Genomic DNA, 27,995 nt, shown 5'->3' with positions numbered 1-27,995 from the left:
TGAGTAATTATTACTTTTATAAATTATTTTTCTAGAAATTTTTTATTTATAACTATACCTCGTCAATAATTTTAACTATTTTGCGATACTTCAACAATAAAGCAACAAATAAAACTAAATATAAATTTGCAAAATAATAATTCGTCTTTTCTTCCATAATGTAAATATCGAGAATGTAATGTATTTAAAATTAATATTCTGATCTTCTCTTCATTATTTACTAAAAACAAAACTAAATGCTGTTCTCGTATTCGTTACAAAGATAGTTCATAAATGAAAAATCATATTTGACACTCTTCTTTTTTTCATTATAATTGAATATTTAACTCTGCTGAGTTGCGCTTTTGATCACTACCATCCATCTAAAATCAGAATTAATGATATAAGATGTGAATTAAAATAAAATTTTAATGAGAAATATTTAAATACTTACCGTCCAAATGTATAATCACTTTCAGCTCTAAAGAAATATACGTGACTCTTAAATTGGAGCTTAAATACAAAATCTTTATTTATACCATCTGTTTCCGACGGAGTTGATACTGTATATCCCAATAAAGGTAAACTTGCTAATGGGAAATCGTCCTGGTGTGATTTATAAAAAAATAGGCAAAAGCTGGTAAACACTACCCATAACTTTTGCCAACCATTACTATTCTTGAATTTCCGTAATAGAAATCCACTAAGCTGGTTCTGAAATAAATAGTTCAATAAATTATCGAACACTTTAATCGAGTATTTTATTTTGTAGAGATTAAAATAACTTTATAAGTAATTGTCTTATTTTACCTGAAATGCACGTAACTGGTCGATGTAACAAATACTAGTATTTCGATGCCAACACACATGAACGGTCGTGTTACTACGTTGCGAAGTCTTCACATCTGCGCAACTTCCTCTATCTGCTTCTAATCCCACATTGTCTCCCACTTCGTCGGTAGAACCTGCTAATAATTGAACGATTAAAACATTTCATCGTACTATTATTAAAATTAATCCATTAGATATAATTGTCTACTTCTTACATGATTTTAAACTCAAATATGGTAGCTTTGCATCTTGTGCATCAGCTTGGGCAATAGTCATGTTTAAATCTTCTATCCACCGTTCTTTTTCCTCCTCGTTGCACGCTGCTACTGTTAAGGATCTATTATAATGAATTATTTATAACATATTTATTTGATGTTAAAAAAGTATTATGTTTTATGATACTATATATATATATATTTATATAAAACTTACTGGTTTTCATATCCACTGATTACAAACACATGATCAGTACCAGTTTTATTGTCTCCTTCTTGAATTTTCATTCCTTTTACTGGAATTTGACCGTGCACACGAAAACATTGTGTTGGTTGTTGAGTGCGGAATGTATATAGTAATACGTCCGAGAACTATACGATAAAAAATTAGTTCTTTGTATAACTGAATTTTATAAAACTGTTTAAATATTGCAATACATACATACATACACACACACACACACATATATATATATATAAATATTTACCAAGAAAAACATCCTTTGTTGAAAACCTTTCCGACTGTACTTTTGTAAACAGCCTTGCCTAATAAATCTCCTACCTTCTTGAAATAAATTATCAAAGCCGCTAATATCTCTTTGCATTTCGCATAATTGAACTAAATTTTCCTACAATGTTTAAACAACAAATGTATTAAACAATATTTGATTGGTATGCAATAAACAAAATTACATGAAATATTCTTACTGCTTGGTTTATCACGGTAAGACCTTCGAGTAACGTCTCGCCGAGTCTATCTCTAGCAGCTAAGCAATCTTCGAAATCGGTATGATCTTTCGGATAATGATCTAACAATACTACCAAAAAATATATCATAAATATATCATAAATGTATATTTATGGATAATAAATAATTCATAAAAAATAAATAAATAAATAATACGTTACTATCAATAATATTGTTGTAATGCAATAATCGTTGCAACGGCTTCAAAAGAAACGATGTTAAAGGTAAATAACAATGTTTCTGCGACTCGAAGTCCCTGCAAAGTTGATCGAAGCGTCGTGATGTTCGCATGGAATACTCCATCTTCTCGAGAACGGAGATTAAATTTTCGAGATATTGATCGTAAAGAGGTAGGACGTTGAGAAGCGTATTGTATAAAAAATCTCCGATATTATGGCGCGCGTTACTCTCCCATCGTGCTAAACGTGCTTCCATTTCTTGAAGGCATGGACCATGGGCATCTGCTAATAACTCTATCAACGAAACAACCACGTCCCCTTCTAACTCTGCTTCCCTGGATACTTCCTCTCTGAACCACTAAAAAGAGAAGAAAAAAAAGAGAAAGAAAAAGAAACTCTTTAAGATTATTGTCATTGTTTCTATCATCGTTTTATAAATATTTACCACATTGATAACGTCCAAATCCTTTTTGTACGTTCGTTCTGTCATAAGAAGTTCTTTGGCGATATAATAAACTTTATCGGTTGGCCATCTCTGTAAGAAAAAGGAAGGTCTATTAATAATAGACAAATTGATAATGTCAGAAATAATAATTCTTTCGAGAACATACTTTCGTTTTTCGAACTTCAGTCTCCTCGATCTCTCCGTTTCGTAAATTCTTCACCGGGCTAAGGTCAGGCGAATTAACCATACTTGCATTGTTCATTTCAGCTACACCGTTCGTTCGTTTCTCTTGCGACATTTCGGGGGTAAATACTGAATTATTATTCTCCTGTTGTTGTTTAGGCGATTCATCTTGCTTTTTCCCTTCGATATCTGTAAATGATGAACGGTAAGAAAAAAAAAAACAAAGAACCCGAATATTATATATAAAAGAAAAATAGTACAATAAAAAAGAAAAAATAAAGAGTATATGAGCGCATCAGGAATAAACGCGTAAGTAAAGTGATGTAAGTATTTATGAAATATTGCATGCTACGATGCACCCATTCGCTCTTATCTTTTCCCCTAATTATCAACGCATCACCCCTTTTTTTATTGTGCTCGAGGAAAAGTATAGGGGGGTTTGTTATAAATAAGAAAAAAAAAAAACAACGTGGAATTTATACGTGTACATTTGGTAGGAAAGACGTACGAAAAGTTTTTCAATTCTAAACATCTTATCACGTACAACACAACAAATGCAAGTACGTGCAACTACGTATTTTAATTATTTAAATAATAATGATTTTTATTATAACTATACTATAAAATATTTGCTATAAAATAATTATATCCAGCGTACGTATGTATTCGTATATGCACGTATACATATATGCGTTTGCAAAAGAAAAGAAAATTCCATTTCAAAGTATTATTATCGAGAGCGATCATAACACATTCATTAAAAACTACCGATGTGCATTTTGATGTGAACGTAAAGAATAACGAAACTTCCTACTTCGTGCAATAATTTCTTCTTAAATACGGCATGCTTCTCTCGATAATCCCTGTCGTCATATCAGGCGTGTGCTTTAAATAAATCGATCAAGTGGTCGTTTTTTTTTTTTCCGATAAACGAACGTGGTCTTTCGAAGGTAAGAAAATTAACAAGTGTGACGAAAAATGTCCTAAGCAAGCAAAGCCATTCCATTTAAATTCTCAACAAAGAGAACAATCATCCACGAATTTACATTTGTGGTGCATATACGAAACTCAAGGATTCTTCTTTTCATCTTGCCATTACTTTTTCGTTGAATTATTCACACATCCTATCGCAAATATTTACACCACTTGCGAGATTTAAACTCGTGGAAATAGGAAAGAAAAAATATAACCAGACGGAAGTGCATTTAGCGAGCGTATATATCGAATAAAAACGAAGATAAAAGAGTCAACAATCTTGACAGTTAAGATAGGCATTTTAGGGATTACTCACACATAGTATTGTCATCCGGTCGACCAACGAATCCGAGAGTGCGATAAAAAGATACGGATATGAAGAAAAAATAGAAGGGAGAAAAGATCACGTACCCTGGCGAGGGGGAGGATTCTGGTCGCCAAAGAAACGTGGGTTTAAAGAATAGAATAGAATAGAATAGAATAGAATAGAATAGAATAGAATAGAATAGAATAGAATAAAACGAGTGGACGAAAGAAGACCCACGATAACAACGACAACAACAACGATGATAATAATAATAATAAAAATAATAATAATAATGATAATAACAAAACAAAAGAGGAAGAAGAGAAGAAACCTCAAAAATTGAGAAACTCAATGACCAATACCGAAGATCGTAAATAAGAGAAAAGCAACTAAAGCAAGACGAAATTACAGAGGCTTTTCAAGTGACTTTGTATATAATTTATTGTTATCATAATTAAGTATCAATAATCAATGTACAATAGACTTCCTACGCCTGGAATATCGCTTTTTTTCCCCGTTCTAACGCTGTGATTCCCCTCTTTTCTTTTTTTTTTTTTCTTTTCTTTTATTCATTTATGTATTTATTTCTTTTATTTTCTTTTCTTTTCTTCTCTTTGGTTTTTCGAGGAAGTAATAGCAGAATTATATGGACAGCCGTATCCATAAATATCCTTGCCGAGGGGAACCACCGCGGGTAGCAGGTTTTATGTACGTGTTAATTTTATGTATGTATATATGTATGTATATGTGTGCGTGGGTGTTCATGTGGTGCGTGTAGAGTTAACAAGTACGGTATATCGATAAACGATCGAAAAAATTACACAAAGAATAGACGAGGGAGCATTGAGCCGACACGACGAACACTCGTCCCACGATAAAACCTTTCTTTCCTTTTCTCCTATAAATATCTTAATTTAAAATCGCTCATGATGATAAAGGAAAAAAAAAAAAAACAGTCCTTTAACGAGATCAAAATGATATCATTTCTTTTTTTTTCATTTCTAATTAAAACGTATAAAGACAATCGTAGTATCAACGAACGCTCTTTAAACTTCCAATTTCCTGACTTTTATCGAAACCTTCATTGTACCTAAGGACATTTGCGAAAAAAAATATCGCGACGATATGACAAATCCTTGATGGGAACGATATTCATCCCCGTCGAATCTGTTTGCGTACATGTTTTCTTTGCTTGCTTTTTTCCTTACTTTTCTTTTCTTTTCTTTTCTTTCTTTTATTTTTCTTTTTTTATTGGAAAAGATTAATTTTGGAACACTTAACGAACAAATGACTCTATAAGCGTAAAAAGGATTCAGTCGTTTAACAATATGATACTTCATATTTTTCGAATATCGAAACACAAGCGGAAGGCTATCAAAAATTTGGCACATGATTATAATAATCGGGAATGTACGAGCGAGGAAGTAATGAACATAACATCTATTAATCAATCATTACAGGTGTAGATATCTCAAGACAAATCGTCTTGCAATCATTTTCGAAAAAGTTTCCTTTTTCTTTTTTTTTCTTTCTTTTTTTTTTTTTTTTTTTTTTTTTTTTTTTACGTTAAAAAGGATAAAGAATAAGAGTCATCGTATGTCGCAATAATGACACAATAGTTGTCTCGCATAGTCATTAATAATAACGAAGTCATTATTATCCGTGATTAACATTGATTTACATATTTAATGACAACGAGCTTGAACACCTGGAAGAAGGCCACATTAAATAGAAGATCAAAGAAGATTAATAAGAAAAGGCTGATTCCAGGACATGTGGTGTTTGTGTGTGTATATATGTGTTTTACACATTTGCTGCAAAAATACTATGATATTACCCGTATGAAACACACGATTAAGGGTGAAAGAAAGAAAGAGAGAGAGAAAGAAAGGAAAATAGAGCGAATGACACACGAATCTTTGTGTGTATTTATATAAACATGGTGTAGAGACATAAATGGTGGTAGGACATCATGACAGGTGGTAATAAATAGATTTACGAAATATCGTGAAAAGGGAACGCTATGCAATGATTATAAGGTACCTAAGAATAGAACGGCAGATAATTGATAATTGACATGTGTATAATACGAGTGTGTATGATGCAGGAAAGATTAGTACCACACTGCAATTAGAGATGTGAGTTTGATCAGTTTTTTAACAAACAAAAGATCGACTTTTTTTTTTCTTAAATCGCTTTAACAGTTCAACCTCTTGGTAAAATATTCTATGTAGCAATCATTTTCTCTAATCGCACATTAAATCTTATTGTTCCTGAGAATTTCTGTAATAAAAAATTATTACCTTTTATGAAAAAATCGTACACGTATTAAAACTCTTTTGTCGATTTGATTTTCACACGTTATTTGTCACGATCATCTTTGAAACGTGCGGAATGATATTCGACAAGAGAAAACAAATTTTAATGATTCGTTCGTGGCAATGATTTTCCAAAATTCACATCTCTACGCAACATCGGGAGACAGGATTGAACGGTACACTATGATGAGGCATAACGATGTCTTTCGTGACACATGATAAAACTATGATGGCTAAATAAATATCGTATAGTTTCATTCACTACAAATTTTAACATAAAACTAAATAAGGCAATGTAATTAATGAGTTAACGCAACGGAATACAAGGTAAACAAAGTGCAAAAGGGTGCTCTCGTGATTTAATGTCGAAGTGCCAAAGCCAGGTTAACTGAACAAGCATAAAAAGTTTTTTCCTTTTTTTTTTGTTTTTTTCTTTTTTTTTCTCTCATTGAAAGAAGCTACTAAATTTGACGAACAATTGAAAAGTTAATTCGATCTCAAAGTAGAGAGTTTATATAAGAAAGTATGAAAAATCCTTGAAATATTTTTCTTTCGCACAAAGTATACTACGATTGGACGTTACTTCATTTTCTAAACAAAAATTTATTGATCTTGCAAACTAACATACCGCTATTTCTAATGCTAACACCTACGTGTGCAGTGCGAATGTAACAATTATAAGATAGCAACATCATAGAAATTTTGCATGTTTCATTCATAATTCTTAAGTTTCCATTCTTTTCTTCCAGCGTTCTTTATATTTATTTCACAATTTTTCTTTGATCCATTCGTTAATATTGCATATTATTTTATCTATCGCTTTTGCCTCTCTATATAATGAATATGGAAATTACGATCGCGCTAATATAGCCAGTAATGGCTAATAATGATGTTCTTGCTAAGATCTTTTTTCTTTGTTCTTTTTTTTTTGTTCTTTTCTATGAAAGAATAAATAATTAAGAAGGCGTGTAGCGGCTAAAAAAAAAAAAAGAGAAAGAAAAATGGCTAAGAGCAGCAGCGTAATAGCGTGAAGAAAAAATGGATCTTCAGCCATGAGTTGATTTGTTGAATCAACGAATTATATCGTTAACTACTTTTTCGTTTTTTTAGCTTGGACAACATAAATCTAAATGAATCATTCTTAACTAATCATTGGAAAGTATTGAAATAATCGTTGCGTCAACAAATCTTTTTAGCGGATTCCGTTCAATCCGATCTTCTTTGATAACGTCTACGATGTATATAGTTTTTTTTTTAATGTAATTGCATACGATTAAACATTCCGCTTATTTTCAGAGGAATTACGAGTTGTCAATTGAAATAATAATAATAATAATAATAATAATAATAATAATAATAATAATAATTTAAAAAAAAATAAATAAATAAGAAGAATTAAAATTTGGTTAGATAGACAATACTTTTCTACGCGAAATTTGTTTTTCAGAAAAGATTTCGATTCTGTTTTGATTAACTTTTGTCGAATCCGATCTGCAGAGTGGTACGTCACTTTCGCATTTCGCAAGATTGGCCCCGTTTCTCGATTCTCAACGTGGGTAAACCGGAAGGAATCGATTGGTCAGGGAGCGAGGTGTCGCGTGAGCCAATACGTTACGCACCGGGTTCACACGAAACGGCACATGCCATGCCGGAGAATTCACGTATCCGTTTGTGTAGCTCCACCGATTAATATCACCACCTGTCGAGAAGCATACGTAGAGTGTTGGTGTGGATGGCGTTAGGATTTCAATTTTTTTACTTTGCAATATTTCGATATACCGAAACACATTCGACGTTTCTCTGATCATCGTTCCAAATGACATCGATTTCAGTTTATATTCTTTTTCTGGTTTCGTTTTCTTTTCTTTTTTTTTTTTTTTTTTTTTTTTTATGAAATGAAAGAATGACAAATGTCCTAGAATATGCAATAGGGGATTAAAACATCAAGTATCTACAAAACTACAAAACGTGTTCGAACTATGAAACAATAACAATAACAACAACAACAACAACAATAATAATAATAATAATAATAATAATAATAATAATAATAATAATAATAATAATAATAATAATGAGAATCATAATTAATAATAATCATAATAAGAATGTTACGAGATAATAGAAATTATTCGAGTCTCTTATTCGTACATGACGCAGATTCTTTTTTTAACGATCGTAAAATTCCTGGGCTTTTTCATTTTTGTCTCTTTTTAACGTTTCATATGCTGACGTTTTATTTAACGAGGAAAGATCTTTTAGATCGTCGTTTATCGCGAATCTCCGTTTGGTTTGATCGACAATTTCAAATGAGATTTGAAATTGTTTCTGAAAGGAGACAGTCGGGAGATTCGTCCATTTTCAATGTAACACAAAGCTTGAAACTGACTTTTAATTATTCTCTGACGAGCAATTTTGATTATACGCGTAATATGAAAATCTGCGAACAGCAAGGGACCAAAAGATATGAAAAAAAGTCACAAAGATTGGACAGATAGATTTAACTCGAACTACGATGAATTTGGATAACCGTACGAGTTACCCATGTTACGTTTTAACGTCTAATACCTTGATCCCTATTGCCAGGTATCACGACCTTTGCATACTAATTCTTATGACTAGACTAAATCGTGTGTATATGTATAGATGTGTACGTGTGTAATATAGTTAGTCGTTAGTGAATACAGTGTTCAGTCAGTCGCTAATTGTCGATATTACCGATCAACTTTCTCGTCGCATGCCACGCTCTCGACGCTTTCGCGGCTACATCAAATATTTCCCATTAATAATTCATTTTTATAATCAATAACAAGTAATCTGTCAAGTACGGTGTGCGTGAGTACACGGAATATACGCACACTCGCACGCGCACGCGTACGAATCAACGAGGGTAGTGATAACCGAAAATACGATACGACGAAATATGGCTTGAAAATTATTTTACAAATGCATTTGCACGTGCCTTTCGACATTTCGAAAAGAAAGATACTAGTCCTTGACATTTCAATCTGAATTTAATAAGATAGTTTAATTTTATTATTTACCGTCGCATAAAATAATAAGATTATAGACAAATAAATTTTGCCAATTAAAAAGCGAACATTCGAATCGCGAAAAAAATTGTAGAAATTTCAAATACATTAAACGTATAATGTAAAATTTGATATTCTCTCTCTATCAGATGTTTTACGTTTGTCAAAAGATCGTGCAAACATGTTTGTACAATTATAAATATAAAAGACGTGGGGAGAAATCAATGAGAATAGAAATAAAATTGAATGAATGGGTTAAATGAGAGAATGAAAGTGAAGAGAGTGGGGTAAGAGAAAAAAGGAAACAGAAGACTTGATTAATGAACGAACGAAATGTACGAATCAATGTAGAAAGAAATGACATAATATGAATAATCGAAATAAATGAAACCGATATACTGTAACGAGTGCGTAAAAAACGCGTGCGTGTGTTGATAACCATGGGATGACAAATTGACGATGCACAAATGCAAAAACCAAAGAAACAGAATCGAGCAGGTATTTTAATTTCACCTACTGGAAATTATAACATAATGTCAAAAAATTGATTAAGGACACGGAAGAACGTTGGATGTTTCAAAGACAATTTACAATACATGCTCGTTTCTGAATGAAAACGATGACAAGTCAAAAAATAATCGATACAGAGCCGAGGATACGATGATACTTTTTAAAGATTAGGAGAGATTGGGATAAAAAAGCCAAGTGTCAGGACAGTGCCGTTTCAATTTTCGCGGTGCGGAAACAAAGTTTGTTCATTTCGTTTTTTAGATGATCGGTAATTACGAGGGATGGGCGGGGGACGCTTAATTAAAATATCGCAATGATTATTATTATAAGTCAAAGGTTAATTTGTAATATGCATGCATAGGGATAAACCGAAAATTAGATGAAACATTTTTGCTTCGAACGGGAAATTAGATCCATCGTCGATTTGTATATAGAACGATATCTTACAATCGTTCGTTTCGACGACACCACCAGTTGTCCTCAAGTTCTCGTTTCGATCTTGTGCGTATAAATCTGCATCACAATCTATCTCTCTATTCGAATATGAACGGAATATTATTTTTCTCGACAATAACGATAACGACGAGGATAAATCACAAATTGATCTTTTAACTTGCAATTATTAAGACCTTTTATTGAAATATATCTCGAGGAACGAAAACAAATGTTTGTAAAATAGTATTTAAAAGTTTGATGGATCGATATACGTGTCTATATATTTTGGACGAAATTGAAAAACGTTATCAAAGCTATAAATCGGCGATACGTCAAAAGCATTAATATTATTTGTCCCTTAAAGAAGAAGATGATAAAGAATTGTTTACTTGGGTCATACGAATCGATATCGTCGATTAGTCGAGAAAAATAATAAAGTATCCATCGTATATCGGCACTCAGCAGTCGCGTCCCGTACTTTATACATACATAATAACGCGTATGCGATACGTATTAACTTTCACTGTGTTCTACCATTAATAGTAACAATAATTGTGTATAGCCTTAATAGAGTAATAATGATTAATGACGGCAATAGTGATCGCGATAATAATTAATGATTATTAACGGTAACGTGATTATCAATGATCGTTCGTACCTATAAATAGTACATATGATAAGGATTATTTAACGGTAGCGCGAATCGCAAAAAACGAGTAAACATTCTGATAATAAAATTGTATATGTAAGGAACTAGATTGTTCGTATTCTGGCTCGATATCTAAAAGTGTTATAAATCTTGGTAAATGTTACTTCGTTGAAACGATCAACATTTTATTTGGAAATTCTTCGAGAACGATGCGAGATCGATCGTCATCGTTTTATCGTAATTATCATAATTGTTATACTCCATTTTCCGATATACTTGGTTGTATGGTTAAAGGGAGATTCGGAATGAGTATTAGATTATTGCGTAACAGATAGTACATTTATCTCGGGAGTTAGAAAAATAAATAAATAAATAAAATGAATAAATAAAACGAATCTACGTATTTTAAGCTTCAACGAAAAAAAAAAAAAAAAAAAAGATCAATCGCATGTGTAAAAATAATAAATTACAGCCTTGGGTGCCTTTTGATCGCATCCTCCGTGCACGTCTCAATTGTCACACGTTCAGAGACCAGTTTATCATACGAGCTACGTTATTGCTTTTAAACCTTTTTTTGTCTCTTTTTATTTATTTTTTTTTAATTTTTTTTTTTTTTAATATACATATATATTATATATTTTTTCTTATTTTTTTTTTTCCTTTTTTTTTTTTTTTTTTTTTAGTACGACGGGCCACGTTTCTGATCAATTCATTCACATTCGACATCTGCACCAAACGTTTATCTATTTTTGTTTTTCCTTAAGAAACAAGAAACAATGAAGTCTTTGAGGAGAGCTACGTGAAATACTATTCAAACTTCTCGTGTCATATTAAAGTGCAAACGCGACAGATATGGTATAAAAACTAGGCACGATGAAAGCTAAAATCAATTTGAACGTTCTCGCGAGTTTGTCGAAAATACCTTTAACCCTTCACCCATTTCTTTCCTTTTACGTGATTTATTCTAAAGACCCGCTTATTCATTCCAATAAGCAACTCCACTCTTTGCCATCAATAATAATACCCTCTAAATTACATGAGACAAATTGCACAAGACCTCCCAACACTATCCTAATACGAATACTAAGGAAATTGTAATAAAAGTATACATTATTTATACATTATTTTCTCGTAACCGAAGTAGAAACAAGATCCGATATATCTACTCCGTTCCAATATTTTTGCCAGAGACACTCCGCGATGATTGTCGACCTCTAAAACTTAAAACGATAGAGTTAAATCGTCATTCTCTGACAACCGGGAATGAGCGTCCGAAGAAAAAATTAACGATCACCAACCAACTCTTGCATCCGTTTCATATAATAATTATATAATTATCCTTAAAGCCCTATGTCCTGTTTTCAATTTTTTTTTTCCTCGTTTTCATCTTTACTACTTCATTACTCTTCAACGTTATACAATACATGACTAGAATAGCATTGCGCGAGTATCGTTCCTTTAAATATATCACATATCCACCCCGCGATCACGAGTTATCACGTTTCTTATGGATATTAAATGCACACTACGAAATCACCTACAAATCGGCAACTCTAAGTATGATAATAAATATCAAAGTAAATCGGATCTCTAAAAATGTGTAACGATCATATACATATATATGAATATATATATATATATTTATATATATATAATATGTATAACTAACGATATTACTAAACTTCTTTTTCCGTTCATAAGTAGATCTCTTTCTTTCTCTTGCACTTTCCTTTTCACGCGAGACAATCCTTTCGATTTTTCTAATCGCTTTGATTCGTTCGATAGAGCTTTACGCGTAAGAAAAGATCGCTATCAATTCGTCGAGTGCGTCAATTCCCAAAGATTAGAAATATTTTATTTCGAATTTTCCGTTACGTCGATGAATAAGCTTCGTACTCCATGTAATCGCTCATAGGCGAATACAATTTCGAGTCGAGCCATTGTTCCATCGGCATATCTCAGAGCTCGTCATCCTCCTCGGGACATTCCCGATGTTGTTGACAATCTTGTTCTTTGTCATCTTTACTTTCCGAATACTCATCGTCTTCGTCCTCGTCTTCGTATACATCGATACTATGAGCTTCGGTAAACAGTGGCGGTGGTATTGTCGTAACGTCAAAGCTAGAATCGGTGCTTGAAACAATTTGACCATCCTTGATCTTAAAATCGACAGCAACGCGATGTCTCCTTTTCGTGTTCTGTTGTCTTTTACGACGGAAAGCGCGCTGACCTCTGTCAGGCGTATGAGCAGGACTGTCCATGCTGGAAGAAGTGTCACCCTCGCTTTGCGGGCTTCTACTCGAGGAATAAGGCATAGTTTTAGTTCTGATTTGCATCCTAGCTTGCATCGGTGGACTGGAAGTGGTCGACTCGCCGCTAAGACTCGTCGTCGAATAATACGGCGTGGATTTCGCTCTTATAGGTACGAGAACCGGCCTTTCGGTGGACCTTGTACCGTGATACCTTCTGCTTTCTTGCTCCCGCGAGCAAGGTTCCGAATAACCTCGCTCGATCTTCTTTCTGACTGATCTTTCATCGCACGCAACAACGTCGCGGTGCTCGCCCATCAACCACTCGTCCTTATCTAGTCTCGTTCTTAACGCTAAATCGGCATATTTCTCATGCATGTCTTCGGAACTGTCTCCACGAGCAACGTCCATCCTAATCTGGTCGCCACTAGAGTATTTCATAGCCGGTACATTGTCGTACAATTGATCCTCCTCGTCCTCCTCTGGAATGGGAAGAGGAACATCGGTGATACCCATATCGACCACTTCAGGATCTAAACGAAAGTCTTCCTCCTCCAGAGTCTCGTCGTATTCGTTTTGAAAGGTGATACGAGGTGGTGAGATATCGGTAAAACCCGAACGACCACCACGCTGTTGATCGTCGTCGTAACGACTAAGGCGACGGTGTTGATCGAATTGAGATTCGATAAATTTCCTGGCCTCGTCAAAGTCGTCCCTACGTGTTCGAACGTGCTCGCTCTCCTCATCTCGGATAGAGGAGGTGGAGGAGGAAGGAACGGTGCTAGATGAAAAAATAGAGATGAAAGATTCATCAACGTCACTAACGTTGTCATCGTGCATATCCTCTCTTCGATTCGATTCGTCGGTGCCTTCCGATGGCGGTGGCGGTGGAGGTGGTGGAGGAGGTGGAGGTAAAGGAGGTGGTGGAGATGGCGGTGGAAGGGGAGGACTTTCAGCTGACTGACACTTTGAATTCGGTCGCATACTAGTTACGCTCTTGTCCGACGTCGTCGTGTCGCTTTGGCTCTTCTCTACCGTCATCGTGGAGTAATATTGCTGTGGTATGACGGTCGTACTGCCTGACCAATCTGAGATCGAAGCTCCAAGTTCTGCCAAAGAATTGTCATCGGATTTCGTACCGGAATATTGACAGAACTGCTGCACGGTATTGTTCGAGCTGGACCATTCAGACATCGATAAGCCCATAGACGTATCTTCGCTATGAGAGGAGCCCGTTATGTAGGAATTCGATTTCGGTTTGACAGCTATCTTCACGGTACCATCGATCGTCGTCGCGGACGTTGAACTTTGACCATCTTCCAAAAGAGTAGAATGTAGATCTTCGTGAAGAGTCCTATTCTCGTCGCTCGAGTCGCTATCATGGCCAACGTAACCCGGAGTTTCTGTACTGTCCGTTACCGTCACCTTGACAGCTTCCTCCGGCTTGATCTCCATATAAAAAGTTTCCACGTGACTCACCACAGGAGTGTCGAAGAGTGGTGAACTAGGTGGGGAGGGCCAGTCTTCGGAACTCTGTAATTGCAACTTTGATTTTCTCGTCTTTGGCGACTTGGAATCCTCTTCTTGCGTACCCATCACATCTATAGGAATATCTGGAAGCTCGGCGGACGTTCTACGATCATCCGACATGGAAGGTAAGGCTGTACCCGAGGGTGGGTCTGACGATAACGAAGGCTGATGATCGCTCGATATTAAAGATTCGTCGTCAAGACTCGGAGATCTCGAGCTGGGTTTGAATGAATCCTCCAAGTCGCTCTTATCTTGCTCAGAAGTAGTCGATCGTTCCGAAATTCGTGAGAGCGTTCTCGATAAGGAAAAGGCACCGTAACTTGCAAGAATCTCTGGTCCGATAGGATAAATGAAACCATTTGGCACATCGACCAGATCCTCTTGAAAACTCTCCTCGTTCTGTCCATTACTGTCCTCGGAATGCGACTGTTGAGCGTTGTTATCATCTTGAGGTATCCAACCATCCTCTAAACTCGAACTACCGGAGCTCTCTAATGGAAACGGTTTCCACGTCGAACTCATCTCTAATTTTGGTGCTGGTTGAGAGCTACTACTGTCCTCTTCTAAAGAACCCTCCTTACGTATTTCCTTCACTAGTTCGATCTCTCGGCGATCGACGATCGATTGAATCTGCCCAATTCCCAAAGGACGAGCGATCGAGCAAGAACTCGAATCAGCGTCCTCCCTGTCAGGGGTCCACGTGTTCGTGTCCTCGCTTCTGGAACGTTCGGTGCTGAGCCGGAGTTTTTTGTCGACCGTAAAACGCTCGACAGCTGGACTTTCTTCCTCGATTCGTTCCTTAGTTGATTCGTCTTCTGGCAATTCTTCGGTGTCCTCCTCGTCGTCCTTTCTCATTTCTAAATATTCCGGAGTTAACTCAACCTCGACCAACGTTTTTTCGTCCATTTTATCGACACCGTAATCCGGTGAACTAAGCTCGCTATCAACACCTCGCATTTGTACTTGCGTGTCTAGTGCATCGAGGGTATCCTCGCTCGTATCGGCAGAATCCAATGGACGCATATCTTCGCCATCGGCTCTAACAGACTCCCGGTCTTCCATTTCTTCGTCTTGTTCGTCGCTCTCCATAAGCTCTTCGTCCGAACACTCCTCGATCGAAATTTGTATAGGTGATTTAACCATACTCAATCCTTCGTCGTAGTCATTCAGTGACGGAAAAATATCTCCGTATTCGCGAACCACTTTAACGGTCACGTTGGAAACTTCATCATCGGGCGAATCTTTTTGAGCAGCTTCGTCGACATCTTGCAAAGTTTCTTTTTGATGTTGAGGACTCGCCTTCGTCTCAAGTTTCTTCCGATCAAGATCTTTCGCTTCTTCGCTCAGTTTTTCTACCTGGTTCGAAGTTTCAACGTTCTGCTTCGAAGTAATTTCAGAGAATTCAGGAGTTATCGGTTTGGTAATTAATTTTGAGATATTAAGAACGTCAGTCTCCTCTATTAGATCGCTCTTAGCGTAACCTGTAATGTCTTGCTCGTTAGTAGATTCGACGGAACTTTGATCGATGAATCTCGTACTTTCGTCCACTTTGACGATCTCGATCATACTCGCTGCTTCTTTATCGGTCACATGTTCCAAGAATGGTAATTGCGCTCCCTCTTGTTCGTATGGTATCAAATCGGCACATGTGGCTATTTCGTTGCACTCTGTTAAAGGTGATTCTAAATATTGCGCGGAAGTTTCCGTTACGGACAAAGAATCCGTACAGATTTCTGGAACAGTTGTGTGATCGGTGCTGTCAGATCTATGATTCGGCGAAGCTTCTATCTGCATCGACTGTGGCTTGGACAGTATGTTGGTACCAATACTCTCCTCGGCAACATTATCTTGATTTTCAACGTCTTCCGACATGTCAACTGTATCGTCTTTGCTAGAAAATGCGTTAGCCGGTGGAAGTCTGTGAACGGAAATGACAGGAGCATCTAAAGATTTTGCGCGTCTTTGCGAAGTTGGTGATTGCGTCGCACTTTGACGTTGCAACGCACCGATACCACTACCCTCTGACAAGCCAAGGCGTGCGCGTGCGAAAAGTATAGGACTCTGTCCTCGTTTACGTAGTACTATAGGAGATTCCGTTAAATCTTGCGCGAACGGAAGTTTCTTTGCGTCTTTGGACGTCTCCACGCTGGTACTACGTTTCGATTCCGAAGATTGATCACCCTCGATATCATTCTCTTTGTCTTTTGTATCTTTCTGTTCGATCTCGTGTTTGCCTTCGCTTGTTATCTCCCATAAATCTAAATCAGCTTTAGCCTCCCCTCTCGGTTGTGTACCCTTTAATTCGTATTTAGTAGAGACATCCTTCGTAACAATAATTTTACTATCACTTTTGACATCCACTTTAGCGGTACTTTTTGCTTTCTTCGGTGACACCTTTTCAACGGAATCTTTCTTTTCTGTGCTTCCTAAACTTTTAGATATACCCAAAGACTTTGGTCTCACTTTGTCGCTTTTAATCGCAGGACCTTTTATCAAGTCGTCGTCCACCGAAGCTGATTTCGTACGCGTGCTTTTCGTCTCATCTTTTTCCTCTTTCGAACTTGAAAACGGTTTGTCGGATAGTCTAGTAACGGACTTTGATCTACCTTTTTGCACGATACTAACCTCCGGCACTACGTCAGTTGAATCGATTATTATTATCTCCTGAGGCATCTCTCCGAGTTTCAATTTAGATTTATCGATTCTGGAACTGGTCGTCGGTGTCTTTACCTCTTTCGATGCCGCTTTTTTCAATGGCGGTTTATCTCCTTCCAAAGATTTCGATTGCTTCTTAAAATCCTTCTTCAACTCCGACTTAGCTTTCTTCGCTCGTTTCGGTGATATGTCTTGAATTATATGCTTGTTTTCTACTTCTGGCGACAATAAAGTATCGATCGGTGCCTTTTCTTCAGCCAAAGACAATGATTTAGATCTCAGTGGCTCGGCATGAGGTCTAAGCAAAAACGGGACGAATTCCGGTACCTTTAAACTATCTAACTCCAATGCAGGTTTCACGGGTACTTCGTCTAAAGGTAAGTCTGCTACTGGTTCGACGAAATCATCAAATCCGGTATCGATGATCTTAGGCCTGGGTACCTTTGTAGCAGAATTTTTATTGGCTTCTGAAAATTTCGATTCTATGCGTTCTAATATGCGTTTCGTTTTCTCGGGTATACTTGGTTTCTCTAATGATTTTGGTTTAACCGGAACTTTAGGTTTTTCTTCGACCACTTCAGCTTTTTTCACGGGTGAACTTTCAATAAGTTTATCAGGCTTCTTAGAAATCTCCTTACCATCACTGGACTCGATTTGATCCGTCTTGTCAACGACTATCAGACTTTCTTCGACCGTCGTCGTTTGTTCTATCGATACTTCCTCATGTTTGATGGTTATTTGTTTCTCCTCTGTTGTAATTGCAGCTGAACCAGGGATATCCGGTAAAGGTATCTTTTCTATACTATCCTGTTTTTCCAAACTATCATCCGGTGTTTTAAGACTATCCTTTGGAGACCTTACTTCTTTCGCAACTTCGACTTTGTGTTCTACTTTTGGCTTCGCATCTACATTGGCAGACTTTGGAACCTTGGTAGGACTTTTTGAATGTGCATCCGGTGATCTCTTTTTCTGTATTACCGAAATTATCGTTACGTTAGGATCCGTGGGTGACATCTTGGGCGATCTCTTTTCTATACCCGAGATGATAGTAATATTTGGCTCAACTGGAGATAGTTTCGAAGACTTCTTGTCCAAACTGGATGATTTTACACATATCCGCTCGTCGAGGCCCATTTCTGTTCTCCCTTTGTCCAACGACATTGCTTTCTTCGGTGATTTATCCGGCGACCTTGAAGTTACCTTCGAAGGACTTCTATTTGGAGACAAACTACAAACGATACTCTTCGAATCCGTCGGTGATAGTTTCGAAGTTGGACTTAAAATACTTCTCGGTTTATCCGAAGGACTTAATATCGACTTTGGTCTAGTAGGACTGATAGAATTTTTTATTTTATCCGGCGATAGTTTATGACCCGGTTTATCTATGGACGTAAGTTTCGACAGATCGAAGCACGAAGTATCGGTCACCATCTTCAAAGGTAATTTTGGCAAATCTTTGACGATACTCTTCGAATTCTTCGATGTTTTACTACTGTCAGATTCGGATTTTTCGTCGGAAGCAGTACCATTCATAACATGACGTTTATGCAATGTATAAGGAATATCGATATTGGATTTTTGAATCATTACACCGTCCGAAAATGGATCTTCATCTCCGGAATCGGCGGGTGTTAAGTCTATAGATTTCTGATGCATTAACATGTGACGTTTACTATTGGAACCTAATCTTTGACGGGCTGGATTGGGATCGCTCTTCGTACGTTCTACGGGAGTGTGACCAGGCATTGTATCGTCGAAACCGAGTACTACACCACCGATAACCTTGGGTTCGTATTCGGTGAAGATAGTCTTAGATTTGAAATTTTCCATCTCGTGAGGTACACCAATAACGGTATCAGTTCGAGATTCCAATGATAACTTTGTTTGACGTTCTCGTTCACGACGTTCATCGTCCTTTCGTGCTTTCTCCAAACTCTTCCAATCGTCTCGTTCACGAGGTTTGTCCTCGGATCTATACTTGTCCAACTTACCTTTGCTCTTTCTCACAGCTTTCGAGTCGATTTTCTCCAAGCTTTTTTTCCAATCCGAGCTTTCATAATCCAAACACTCGAGACTCTTCCCCTCGCGTGAATCTAACTTATTTAAATACTTACGTTCGGTAGAGTCTAACTTCTCTAAACTTTTACGTTCCATACTCCTGACTTCTCCTTTCCTATCATGACTTCTATTATGTCTTACATCCGAACGATCCGTGAAACTCCGTTCTAACGATCTCAAACGTTCGATCGTCCTCGGATCGAAATCGAACGTTGGTTTGTCCTGAGAATCGAGCCTCTCGACGCTCTTACCGCGTTGCTCTTTCGACGAAAACCGTTCGAATGGACTTTTGTTACCGGAATCAAAACGTTCCAAGGTATGTCTTTGATTGTAATCGAAGGAAGAAGTTCTGCCGCTGGAACTCTTTCTGCTTTCACGCAATTCGATACGATCGACACTCTTCCTACGTTCTCTCGACTCCGCGTGACGATAAAGACCTCGTTCTTTTGGGCTTCTCGTTAAATGTTCGGCACTACTGCGTAATCCGTGAGAATCTAATCGCTCGGCACTCTTACCCCTGGTCTCGTAAAAGTCCGCATAAACCATGGAACCTTTCTCTTTGAAGTCTAAACGTTCGAAGCTTCGATCCCTATCCAAGCGCTCGATACTTCTACGTAACTCTACACTACGTCGATCGGACCTTCGTTCGCGCGAATCAAGACGATCTATCGATCTCCTTTCCCTAGAATCGCTCTTCTCGATTCTTCTACACTCTCTCGAATACTCCCTCTCGGCACGCTTCCTCTCCTCCCTCTCGATACTCTTACGTTCCTTTTCCTGTATCTTCGAGATTACTTTCTCAGACTTCTCCTCGGTATCCCTAGCCTTTTTATCCCTAGATTTATAACCACGTCCTAAACTACCAGTCTCATCGTACGAACGCGGTATATGATCCTCCAAGCTGGCTATACTTCGCGCCCTAACTGTCCTCGCTTTTGCGCTATAATCGACTTTACCGGTATCAACGGGACTCAAGTCATCATCGATTCTCGACTTCGGACGCATAATACCCTCGTCGCGTAATATTTCCGAATCGACGTGAGTGATCTTATATTTTGGTTTTAAATTCTTCAGCTCGTTGAGAACGGAAGCCTTCTGCTTTTGCACTTGCAAAACGACAGGATCCTTTCGATTGGAATCTTGGTGAGGAAGAGGAGTTTTACTAGGTTGTTCTATGGAAGTAGCGTGTCTAGTTTCGAATTTACGTTCTATCTGTGTATTCGACCGTTGTATCCTAGACTCGGTAATAACGTAATCACCGTCCGCCTTGGTTACAGCTGAGTACCGATCGATGGATTTCGTTTTGGTGTTCTTGAGATCTGCGAGCACGGATTTAAATAATTGCTTATCCGAAGGCTTGACTGATCTGTGTTTGACGAAAGAATCGGTTTCCGAATCTATTTGGAACATTTCGTGTTCGATCCCTTCGTCGCTATTGTCGGACAGCGGTTCGTTATCCTCGTGAGCGCTGGAATAAGACTCCGGATATTCAAACTCGTGCTCGCGTTCCAAGAGCTCGTAAGAATCGTGCGAGAGATCATCGTGTGAAAGATCTCCAGCTGGGCCAGACTCTTCGTGACCCGATTCGGTAGACAACGACGATGTTCCTGGATAGGAGCTACTGTATACGCGTTCGGGTACGGAATCATGATCTAAGGAAGGTAATTTCGAACTAGCGGCACTATACGAACGATTGGTATCGTCGTAACGCGTTACAGGATTATCTAACTCGCCCTGAGAGGGTAATTGGAAGGGCTCTAAAACAGATTCACCGCTATTCGTTTGATCCTTTGGTCGCGCCTTGCCAGAATCTTCGAAGCTAGATGCATACAATTCGCGACAACTGGCAGATCGTTGCCAAGGATGCCTAGGTATAGGTCGCGGTGCTGGGAATTCGGGAGGACTGCTGTTAGAGGGGCTGATACGACCTGCTGATGAAATCCGTTGCTGATTGGTAGCAAGCGTCTGCCGCTGTGCTGGAGCCTGGCTGGGGGTGGCTGGCGAATGGACGTCGATAGAGGTGAGCGTCCGAAACGATGTAGCTGTGTCGTCGCGACGGTGAATCGTCCCTCCCATCGAGACACTCGTCACAGTCGTCGGAGAATCCAGTGTCATCGAGCCGCATGATAGAGACAGAGCTGGGGTTGCCAGGGCTAAACATTCATTCGTAACACACATGTATATAACATACACGCAACATGAATTTCTCGTAAGCTGAATTGTAATACGATATATAATTTAGAAATTCTTTCGATGTATATAATCATAGTGTAAATCGTGTACGATCAAACCGAAACTACCATAGACAAATGGGATATAGTTTCATAATTTTATATATCTCGTTCGAAAATTAATAATGCATCATATAATAAGTAACAAAAATAATTCTTGTACAGTTTCTTTTCGGTTCTTGTGTAGTTTCGAAAAGCTTCCTATATATAATACGCTAATCTACTCTACCGTTACAATACTTCGAATACAATACTGCGAAAAAAAAAATTCAACCAAAATTTAAGGAAGGAGATAAAGAAGACTAAAAATAGGCACAGAATAGAAAGAAAGCTGTTTTGGAGGTTGGTATCGGTCATGGTACATACCAGGATCGCCGAGGGGCAGGAGGGGGTGGGCAGAGATGCTGGAGCTGCCCATAAGTGAGCTGCTCGGAGTGGCCCCACGATAGCCTCCCCCCTCCGAGCCCTGCAATGCCCTACCACCGCTAGTCTGCCGGAACGAATTGGACCTGCGAGCAAGAGAGAGTCAAGTTCAGCATCAGACTTAGGCTACGAAATGCCAAGCCTGCTCAATTTATCTCTTTTCCTCTTACTAATGTAATAGGCAAATATAAAACATTGTCCTTCTTCGAGAGAACAAATATATTTTAATATAAATCTGCTCTAAATGTCAATCCTGAAATATAAATAGCCTAATCATTAAACGAAAAAAGAAATACCACTGCAACGCGTTTTTTGATACGATACACGGTCAATGTCGCCATTATACTTTTTATACAGTGTGTGGTTAACGAATAATGTAGAATGAAGGTTACAGTTGAATGAAATAATAGAACTGAATAAGTTTCTGTAATAATAACCATTCACACAAAACTCTTAAGAAAATTTCAAACAGTTATTTAACTGGTATATCTCCGCAGAACCTTTAATTGTGGAATAGTTTCTTACATATATATAGTTAAGGTAATGTAACATAAAAGAATCGAATATATATAGATATTGGTGTGTGTGTGTATATATATATACATATATATATATATATATACACATATATATACCTCTATATATTTATAGTACAATTCTATTAGCAGATTAAATTTTCTGCATATTTTCGTTATTAAAACTAACAATAAAAAGAAATAAGTGATACATAAGATGCATAAGTACATGCTATTTGTTTTAGAATAAATTTTTTGGTTCTTCTGACAGAGAGTCTAAATGTTCGGATGTAAGTGCTCATACCATCACAGTTTAAATTCATATATATATATATACATATATATGACCTTTCAACGCGATGCAAACCCTTCTAGATTACATTTTTATATCCCGAAGCGCAATATTTGATTTAAATATTAATTGAAAAATAAGCTATAACAATCGGCGATCTTATATGTTGCTTATCAAAAGGACACTAATGAAACTTTAAAGTAGTACATAAGAATTATCGAATTCTTAACTCATTCAGTTTATAACTCATTCAGTATAACTTTACTACTAACAAATACTGCTATATCTTATTACGTGAACAATTATGTTCATTGTATGTTCAATAAGAAAATAATTTTCGTTTAATTGATATTGATCTATGATGATTATTATATCGAACTAATTATGAAGTTACGATTGCTTTTGCTAATACTAGCGGCGTTTTTCAACCGTGCATCGATATCGCACGGTATGTTAACACTCGCCGGTTGTATGTACAAGGATAAAGTGTCATGAAAATAGCAGACTATTTTTTTGTTGTAGAATAGACTACTGCTATGGACAAGTATAATGCTGGTTAAAACCGTCAGGGCAGTGAAATGTGATACTCTGCAGTATATATCTTTAGGTTACAATAATAAATTAGTAGTCACACTATTGAGAGAGGGTACACTGATCATTCGGGTTCAATCGTGCCTGATGGTGAGCCTGACTCCCCGCCACCCTGCCAAGCAGGCAACACTGACAAACGTAAATGTAAAAAACGAACACAGTAGATCATTTATTCTACAGAAAATGGAATAATCAGGTATATATACCAATTAATATCCCGGTAAAAGCAAGACCGTGCCACCTCCTATCTTATTCACAAGATTGGTGCGTTGGTTAATAAAAATCTTAAGGTTACAAAATAACATTAGGAAAACAATACACAACGGCATGCAGCACTAACTACGAATTACTTGGATTTCCAATTTCTTTTTTAATTGACTAACTTACTAAAGCATCAATGAAACTTACCTTTGGAATGTCTGTCTCTTCACATAATTGTCACGGACAAATTCAACTATTTGCTTTTGCGTCTTTCCGCTATATCTAATAACATAAAAAGAGATGTTTTATTAATTTTAAGTAATATTAAATACTTTAATTTCCTAAATATTCCATGATATATCATTTATATGTTACTTTTCCTATTTAATTACATTAAAAATTATAATATAGCACATTTATCTCTACCTGAACGATGAACCTCGACTAAGAACCCTTGTTTTTTGTCGTACTACGTGTTTGACTACAGAACAACGGAAAAAGCCATGATTCTCTACACATTTTTTCCAAAAGTTCTTGCATTCATTGCGACCTTCGAAAAAGAATTCGACCGTATCCTTATAATATCCCTAAAATAATATAAAATATTGTATAACAACGTGTGTATCTGGGATACTCTATTAAATTATTTTAATAGAAAAACAAACACCTGAGAAGGAAGTGTCGAAAGATATATACTTACGTAGCCTTCAGGATGTAGTTTAATTAAAAATCGTTTTCGTTTAAAACTAATCTTTCTGATCTTTGCCCAACTAAATGTATTTATCTTGGTATAATTTTGGAAAACTACTATCCCCATGTGTGCTACTGCCAAATTCAATGATACTCTTTCGTGATCCTAAGGAAAATATCATATAATACTTATTATCATCGTAAAGAAACTATAATGAAAACGTAAAATGTTCTCACTTTAGCTGGATGCATTTTTATTCCATAAAGTTCGCAACGTCGTGCTGTTTCTAAAAGATTAAGGTCAGCCTCTGCGGGAGATTGTCCACTGTAAAGATCCATGTATATTTTATGAATGAATTATATTTTTACATATTTGCATAAAGTACATTAAAATTAATAAATTCAAAAATATTCATGTCGCTTACGCATGTTTTTTATGATTTTCCATGATACGTCGCTCTAATTCTTGATCTTGATGAGGCACAAACTTGTATGTTGATAAATAAGTATGATCTGGATAATCTTCTATAACATAATCGCCACATTCAGCTAAAATAAAAGAAACATTTCATTTACTTTGGAAATAGTTCAATGATATTTATTCTTTTTATATTATTATATAAAATATCATAGTGATATTAAAAATAAATTGTTATTTATTAACAATTTTATACGTTAGTATAATAACTTACCTTGTACGATATAGCTGGCCATTAAAGCTGCTGTATTATCATTGCATTGTAATAAACCTTGAGCTAAATCTCGTTTGATTTGTAAACAAAATAAATATCTTGTAAACTCCTCTTCAAGTTGTGCAGGATCTGGTGTATAAAATTTAACACAAAATCTGAGAAGAGGATCAACCAATGATAATCCCACTTGTCTACATACTGGTTTTTCTAAATCTAACCAATACTGTAAAAAAAATTAATTGTACATAAATAATTCGATTTAACTATATGAATAAAACTATATTAACTTATAATTATTATATATGACTTACTTTTGTCCCATTAGGTTCTTGATACTCAAGACCAAAATAATCAGCTTCTAAAAGATGTAACTGTTTGCAAACTTGATCAAACAATACTCTACCTAATGCTTTTGCCTGAAATAAATAAAATATATGCAAATATAATCAAATATTGTTATAAATATAAATACAAAATTATTTAGTATTAATGGGAATTTACATAAAAATAAAATTATATGAACATATCACACACTGCAAGTTATATAAAGAATCAATAAATTGATGCACATTCTTCTCATCCATGAGCTTGTATGTGTGCTTGATATATACATATTTACCGATACATTTTATGTGCTCCAATAGTTCATTCTTGTGGAAGTATTATGTATGCATACAGTACATGATGTGATTAATATACAATAAGAAGAAAATATAAAGAAGGTGCTGCTGAAGTTTAATAGAGTAATATGTTAGACTAATAACAAGTGAATTTATAAAAAATAATCTGCAATATTTTTAAGAAGATAATGATATCTTCCAAAATCAATAATATTTATTTACAATTTTTTATACTTCATTCAAAAAGAATATAGATCATGTGTATATATATACACACTGGCATTGAAAAAATAATTACTTCTTATAGTAAAATTATAAAGCAATTGATTTTAAAAAGATTATTTTAAAAGATCTTATATTCATTGACTCTCAATCATTCACAATTAATAATTACTTGTAATGTTCATGTACAGTAAGTTTAGTAAAAGACAGATTATAAATAGGATTTTATAACTATAAAAGAATAAAATCTAAATTTTTAAATTTTACAGTCTAAATATAATAATGGTAATATCACTTTCACACCAATCAAGTTTTTATCACCTTTATATCCAATTACTCTTCCATTACAGAACCGTTTATGTCTATTAAACTTCCTATTGAAAGAGCACTTCAATTATCTTCTATCAAGGAATTAAAATGATACTCTGATTCATTCGAAGGATACTATACTTTGACAAGAACAATCATAAAGTAATGTTAAATTAAAATTTGATTGTATGTAAAAATGATAAATTAAATTTCATTTTTTCTATAGCATTCAATGAAACTATTTATTTTGTGTATTTTTATTATATCGTCATTCTGCACATATTATTTAGGAATTTGATTATAAAATATGTAAATATTTATAATTATTACCTGCACTTGAAACATTGTAATAGTATCATCCAACATTTGTACACGAACTGCAAGCATTTTACCCGCCTTCCTAGGTGTCGTAGGTGGTGTTCGACTACCGCCATCAACACCAGCTGGAGTCGAATGACTGTGAGGCATTTTGGAACCTCCACTGCCCTTCATGCTCATGCTGTCTATATCATTCATTTTCACTCATTTATGCTATTTTTTAAATAGCAATATTTTGCATTCGTTTCCTTCGGAAAGCTTCACACGACTATTAATATTAAATAGTCATCTGCAAAATAATTTAATTCGATCCAAGATTAAATTTGTTAACTATCGTACCACGTAACGTGATAAATGCCTATAAGAGTACCTGATGATCTTTTATTCCTTAAGAAACAAAATTACATGCCACTATGAACTAACAGCTGAATAGTTATTCACTCAATGGAGTTTTCAAGGTCATAAACTTGCAAATTTAAAAAAAGGATTATAAAAGATAATATTAAATACTTTTAAAGTAAGAGATTCTGATTATTAGATTATATTTACATAATACCGAAGCAACCGACCGTAAGAAAATATATATTCTCCTTGTAAATATTAGATCTCTCGTTAGATATCTAAATCAGAACGATGATTATCGTTATCTGGAACGTACGAGTAGTTAATTATTTTTAATAAAACGATCGAATTAAATTGACGAAGATCGACAAGGATAGAAAAGCATTCATCCAACCAACGATGTAATGCGAAGGGTAGGGTCATGTAAATACGAATCCATATTATATAGCGAATATGTGCGTATCGTCACGATAGGAAGTAACGCTATTGGTTGTACAGTTTGTAAAAAAATCCAATGAAGAAAGGGTATCGATGAATATGCGCGTCGGCGAAGATTTCGTAAGAACGAAATGCCGCTTCTGGGCAAGGCGGGGCGGCAATCGGCCAGAATCTTTAAGAGGTTCCGCATACTTATATTATAGATTATATTGACTTGAAATGTGCTTGCAAGTACATACGTTGTCGTCGATCCTTTAGATATGTACACTGACTGCACTAGCCAAAACACAGTGCAAGTAGAGTTCATTGATCACTGACCACTAAGTGCCCACCGGCACTCCTGCGCTGAGATCGTCCTCGGGATGGATATGGCGACGACGTCCGACAAAGATTCACCAATGTATGAATTGTACAATGATAATCAGGCTTTTCTGCGCAATGAATATAATCCAAGCGCGATCGACTGTACGCCGACAAAATCTTTGAATTTAACCACATATCACACATCTACGCCTTGCACTTTTCTCTTTTTTATTTAAATATGTACTAGTTGTATACGAAGGAAAGCAGTGGCTCTCAATTCGAGCACCGCTCACGTTTATCATTAACGCATCTTCGTCGTCATCGTGAGTATACACACAATAACGTCGTCGAACAAAACGCATTTCTAGCGATTACCGAGGGCGCGTCCACCGGGCGCGACTATGCGTCACAAAGGGCAGCGCAGGGCGGTGGCGGTACCGCTACAACGAGGGGTAAGACGATTACGCAACGGAAGTAGATACTAGTGACACCAACGGGAGGATTATCAAC

The 27,995-nt window shown here is 36.2% G+C and overlaps 1 protein-coding gene across 3 annotated transcripts; it reads right to left on the bottom strand.

Annotated features, from left to right (window-relative positions):
* Positions 1-19: 19 nt before the first annotated feature.
* On the bottom strand, positions 20-27,933 carry LOC122628089 (FERM, ARHGEF and pleckstrin domain-containing protein 1-like). 3 transcript variants are annotated; one of them, XM_043809920.1, is made up of 21 exons: positions 27,422-27,933; positions 26,415-26,691; positions 25,245-25,349; positions 24,934-25,156; positions 24,667-24,790; positions 24,479-24,566; positions 24,252-24,407; positions 23,978-24,138; positions 23,759-23,833; positions 21,896-22,038; positions 21,227-21,451; positions 2,564-2,769; positions 2,398-2,487; positions 1,935-2,310; positions 1,734-1,843; positions 1,514-1,654; positions 1,243-1,397; positions 1,026-1,147; positions 790-944; positions 434-693; positions 20-362 (listed from the first exon to the last, which is right to left on the bottom strand). In XM_043809920.1, the coding sequence occupies exons 2-21, from the start codon at positions 26,598-26,600 to the stop codon at positions 323-325; spliced, it is 3,141 nt and encodes a 1,046-aa protein (XP_043665855.1). In that variant the 5' UTR covers positions 26,601-26,691; positions 27,422-27,933; the 3' UTR covers positions 20-322. The 3 variants fall into 3 exon arrangements, with proteins under 3 accessions (XP_043665855.1, XP_043665854.1, XP_043665856.1); XM_043809919.1 differs by having other exon boundaries at positions 21-362; positions 790-947; XM_043809921.1 differs by lacking the exons at positions 20-362; positions 434-693; positions 790-944; ... (5 more) ...; positions 2,398-2,487; positions 2,564-2,769 and adding an exon at positions 4,286-7,879 and having other exon boundaries at positions 27,422-27,930.
* Positions 27,934-27,995: the final 62 nt, after the last annotated feature.

Source organism: Vespula pensylvanica, chromosome 3 (genome assembly GCF_014466175.1).
Source record: "Vespula pensylvanica isolate Volc-1 chromosome 3, ASM1446617v1, whole genome shotgun sequence".
NCBI classification, from domain to species: Eukaryota; Metazoa; Arthropoda; class Insecta; order Hymenoptera; family Vespidae; genus Vespula; species Vespula pensylvanica.
The sequence above is the reverse complement of the archived record's forward strand: the minus strand, read 5'-3'. Positions and strand labels throughout refer to the sequence as shown.

Bases quoted from the DNA above. Each gene is read 5' to 3' on its own strand.
- LOC122628089 (XM_043809919.1), bottom strand. From the start codon at position 26,600: ATGAATGATATAGACAGCATGAGCATGAAGGGCAGTGGAGGTTCCAAA. The intron at 22,039-23,758 runs GTAAGTTTCATT...TCTTGCTCGCAG, and splicing joins AAGAGACAGACATTCCAAAG to GTCCAATTCGTTCCGGCAGA. The intron at 694-789 runs GTAAAATAAGAC...TATTTATTTCAG, and splicing joins ACCAGTTACGTGCATTTCAG to AACCAGCTTAGTGGATTTCT.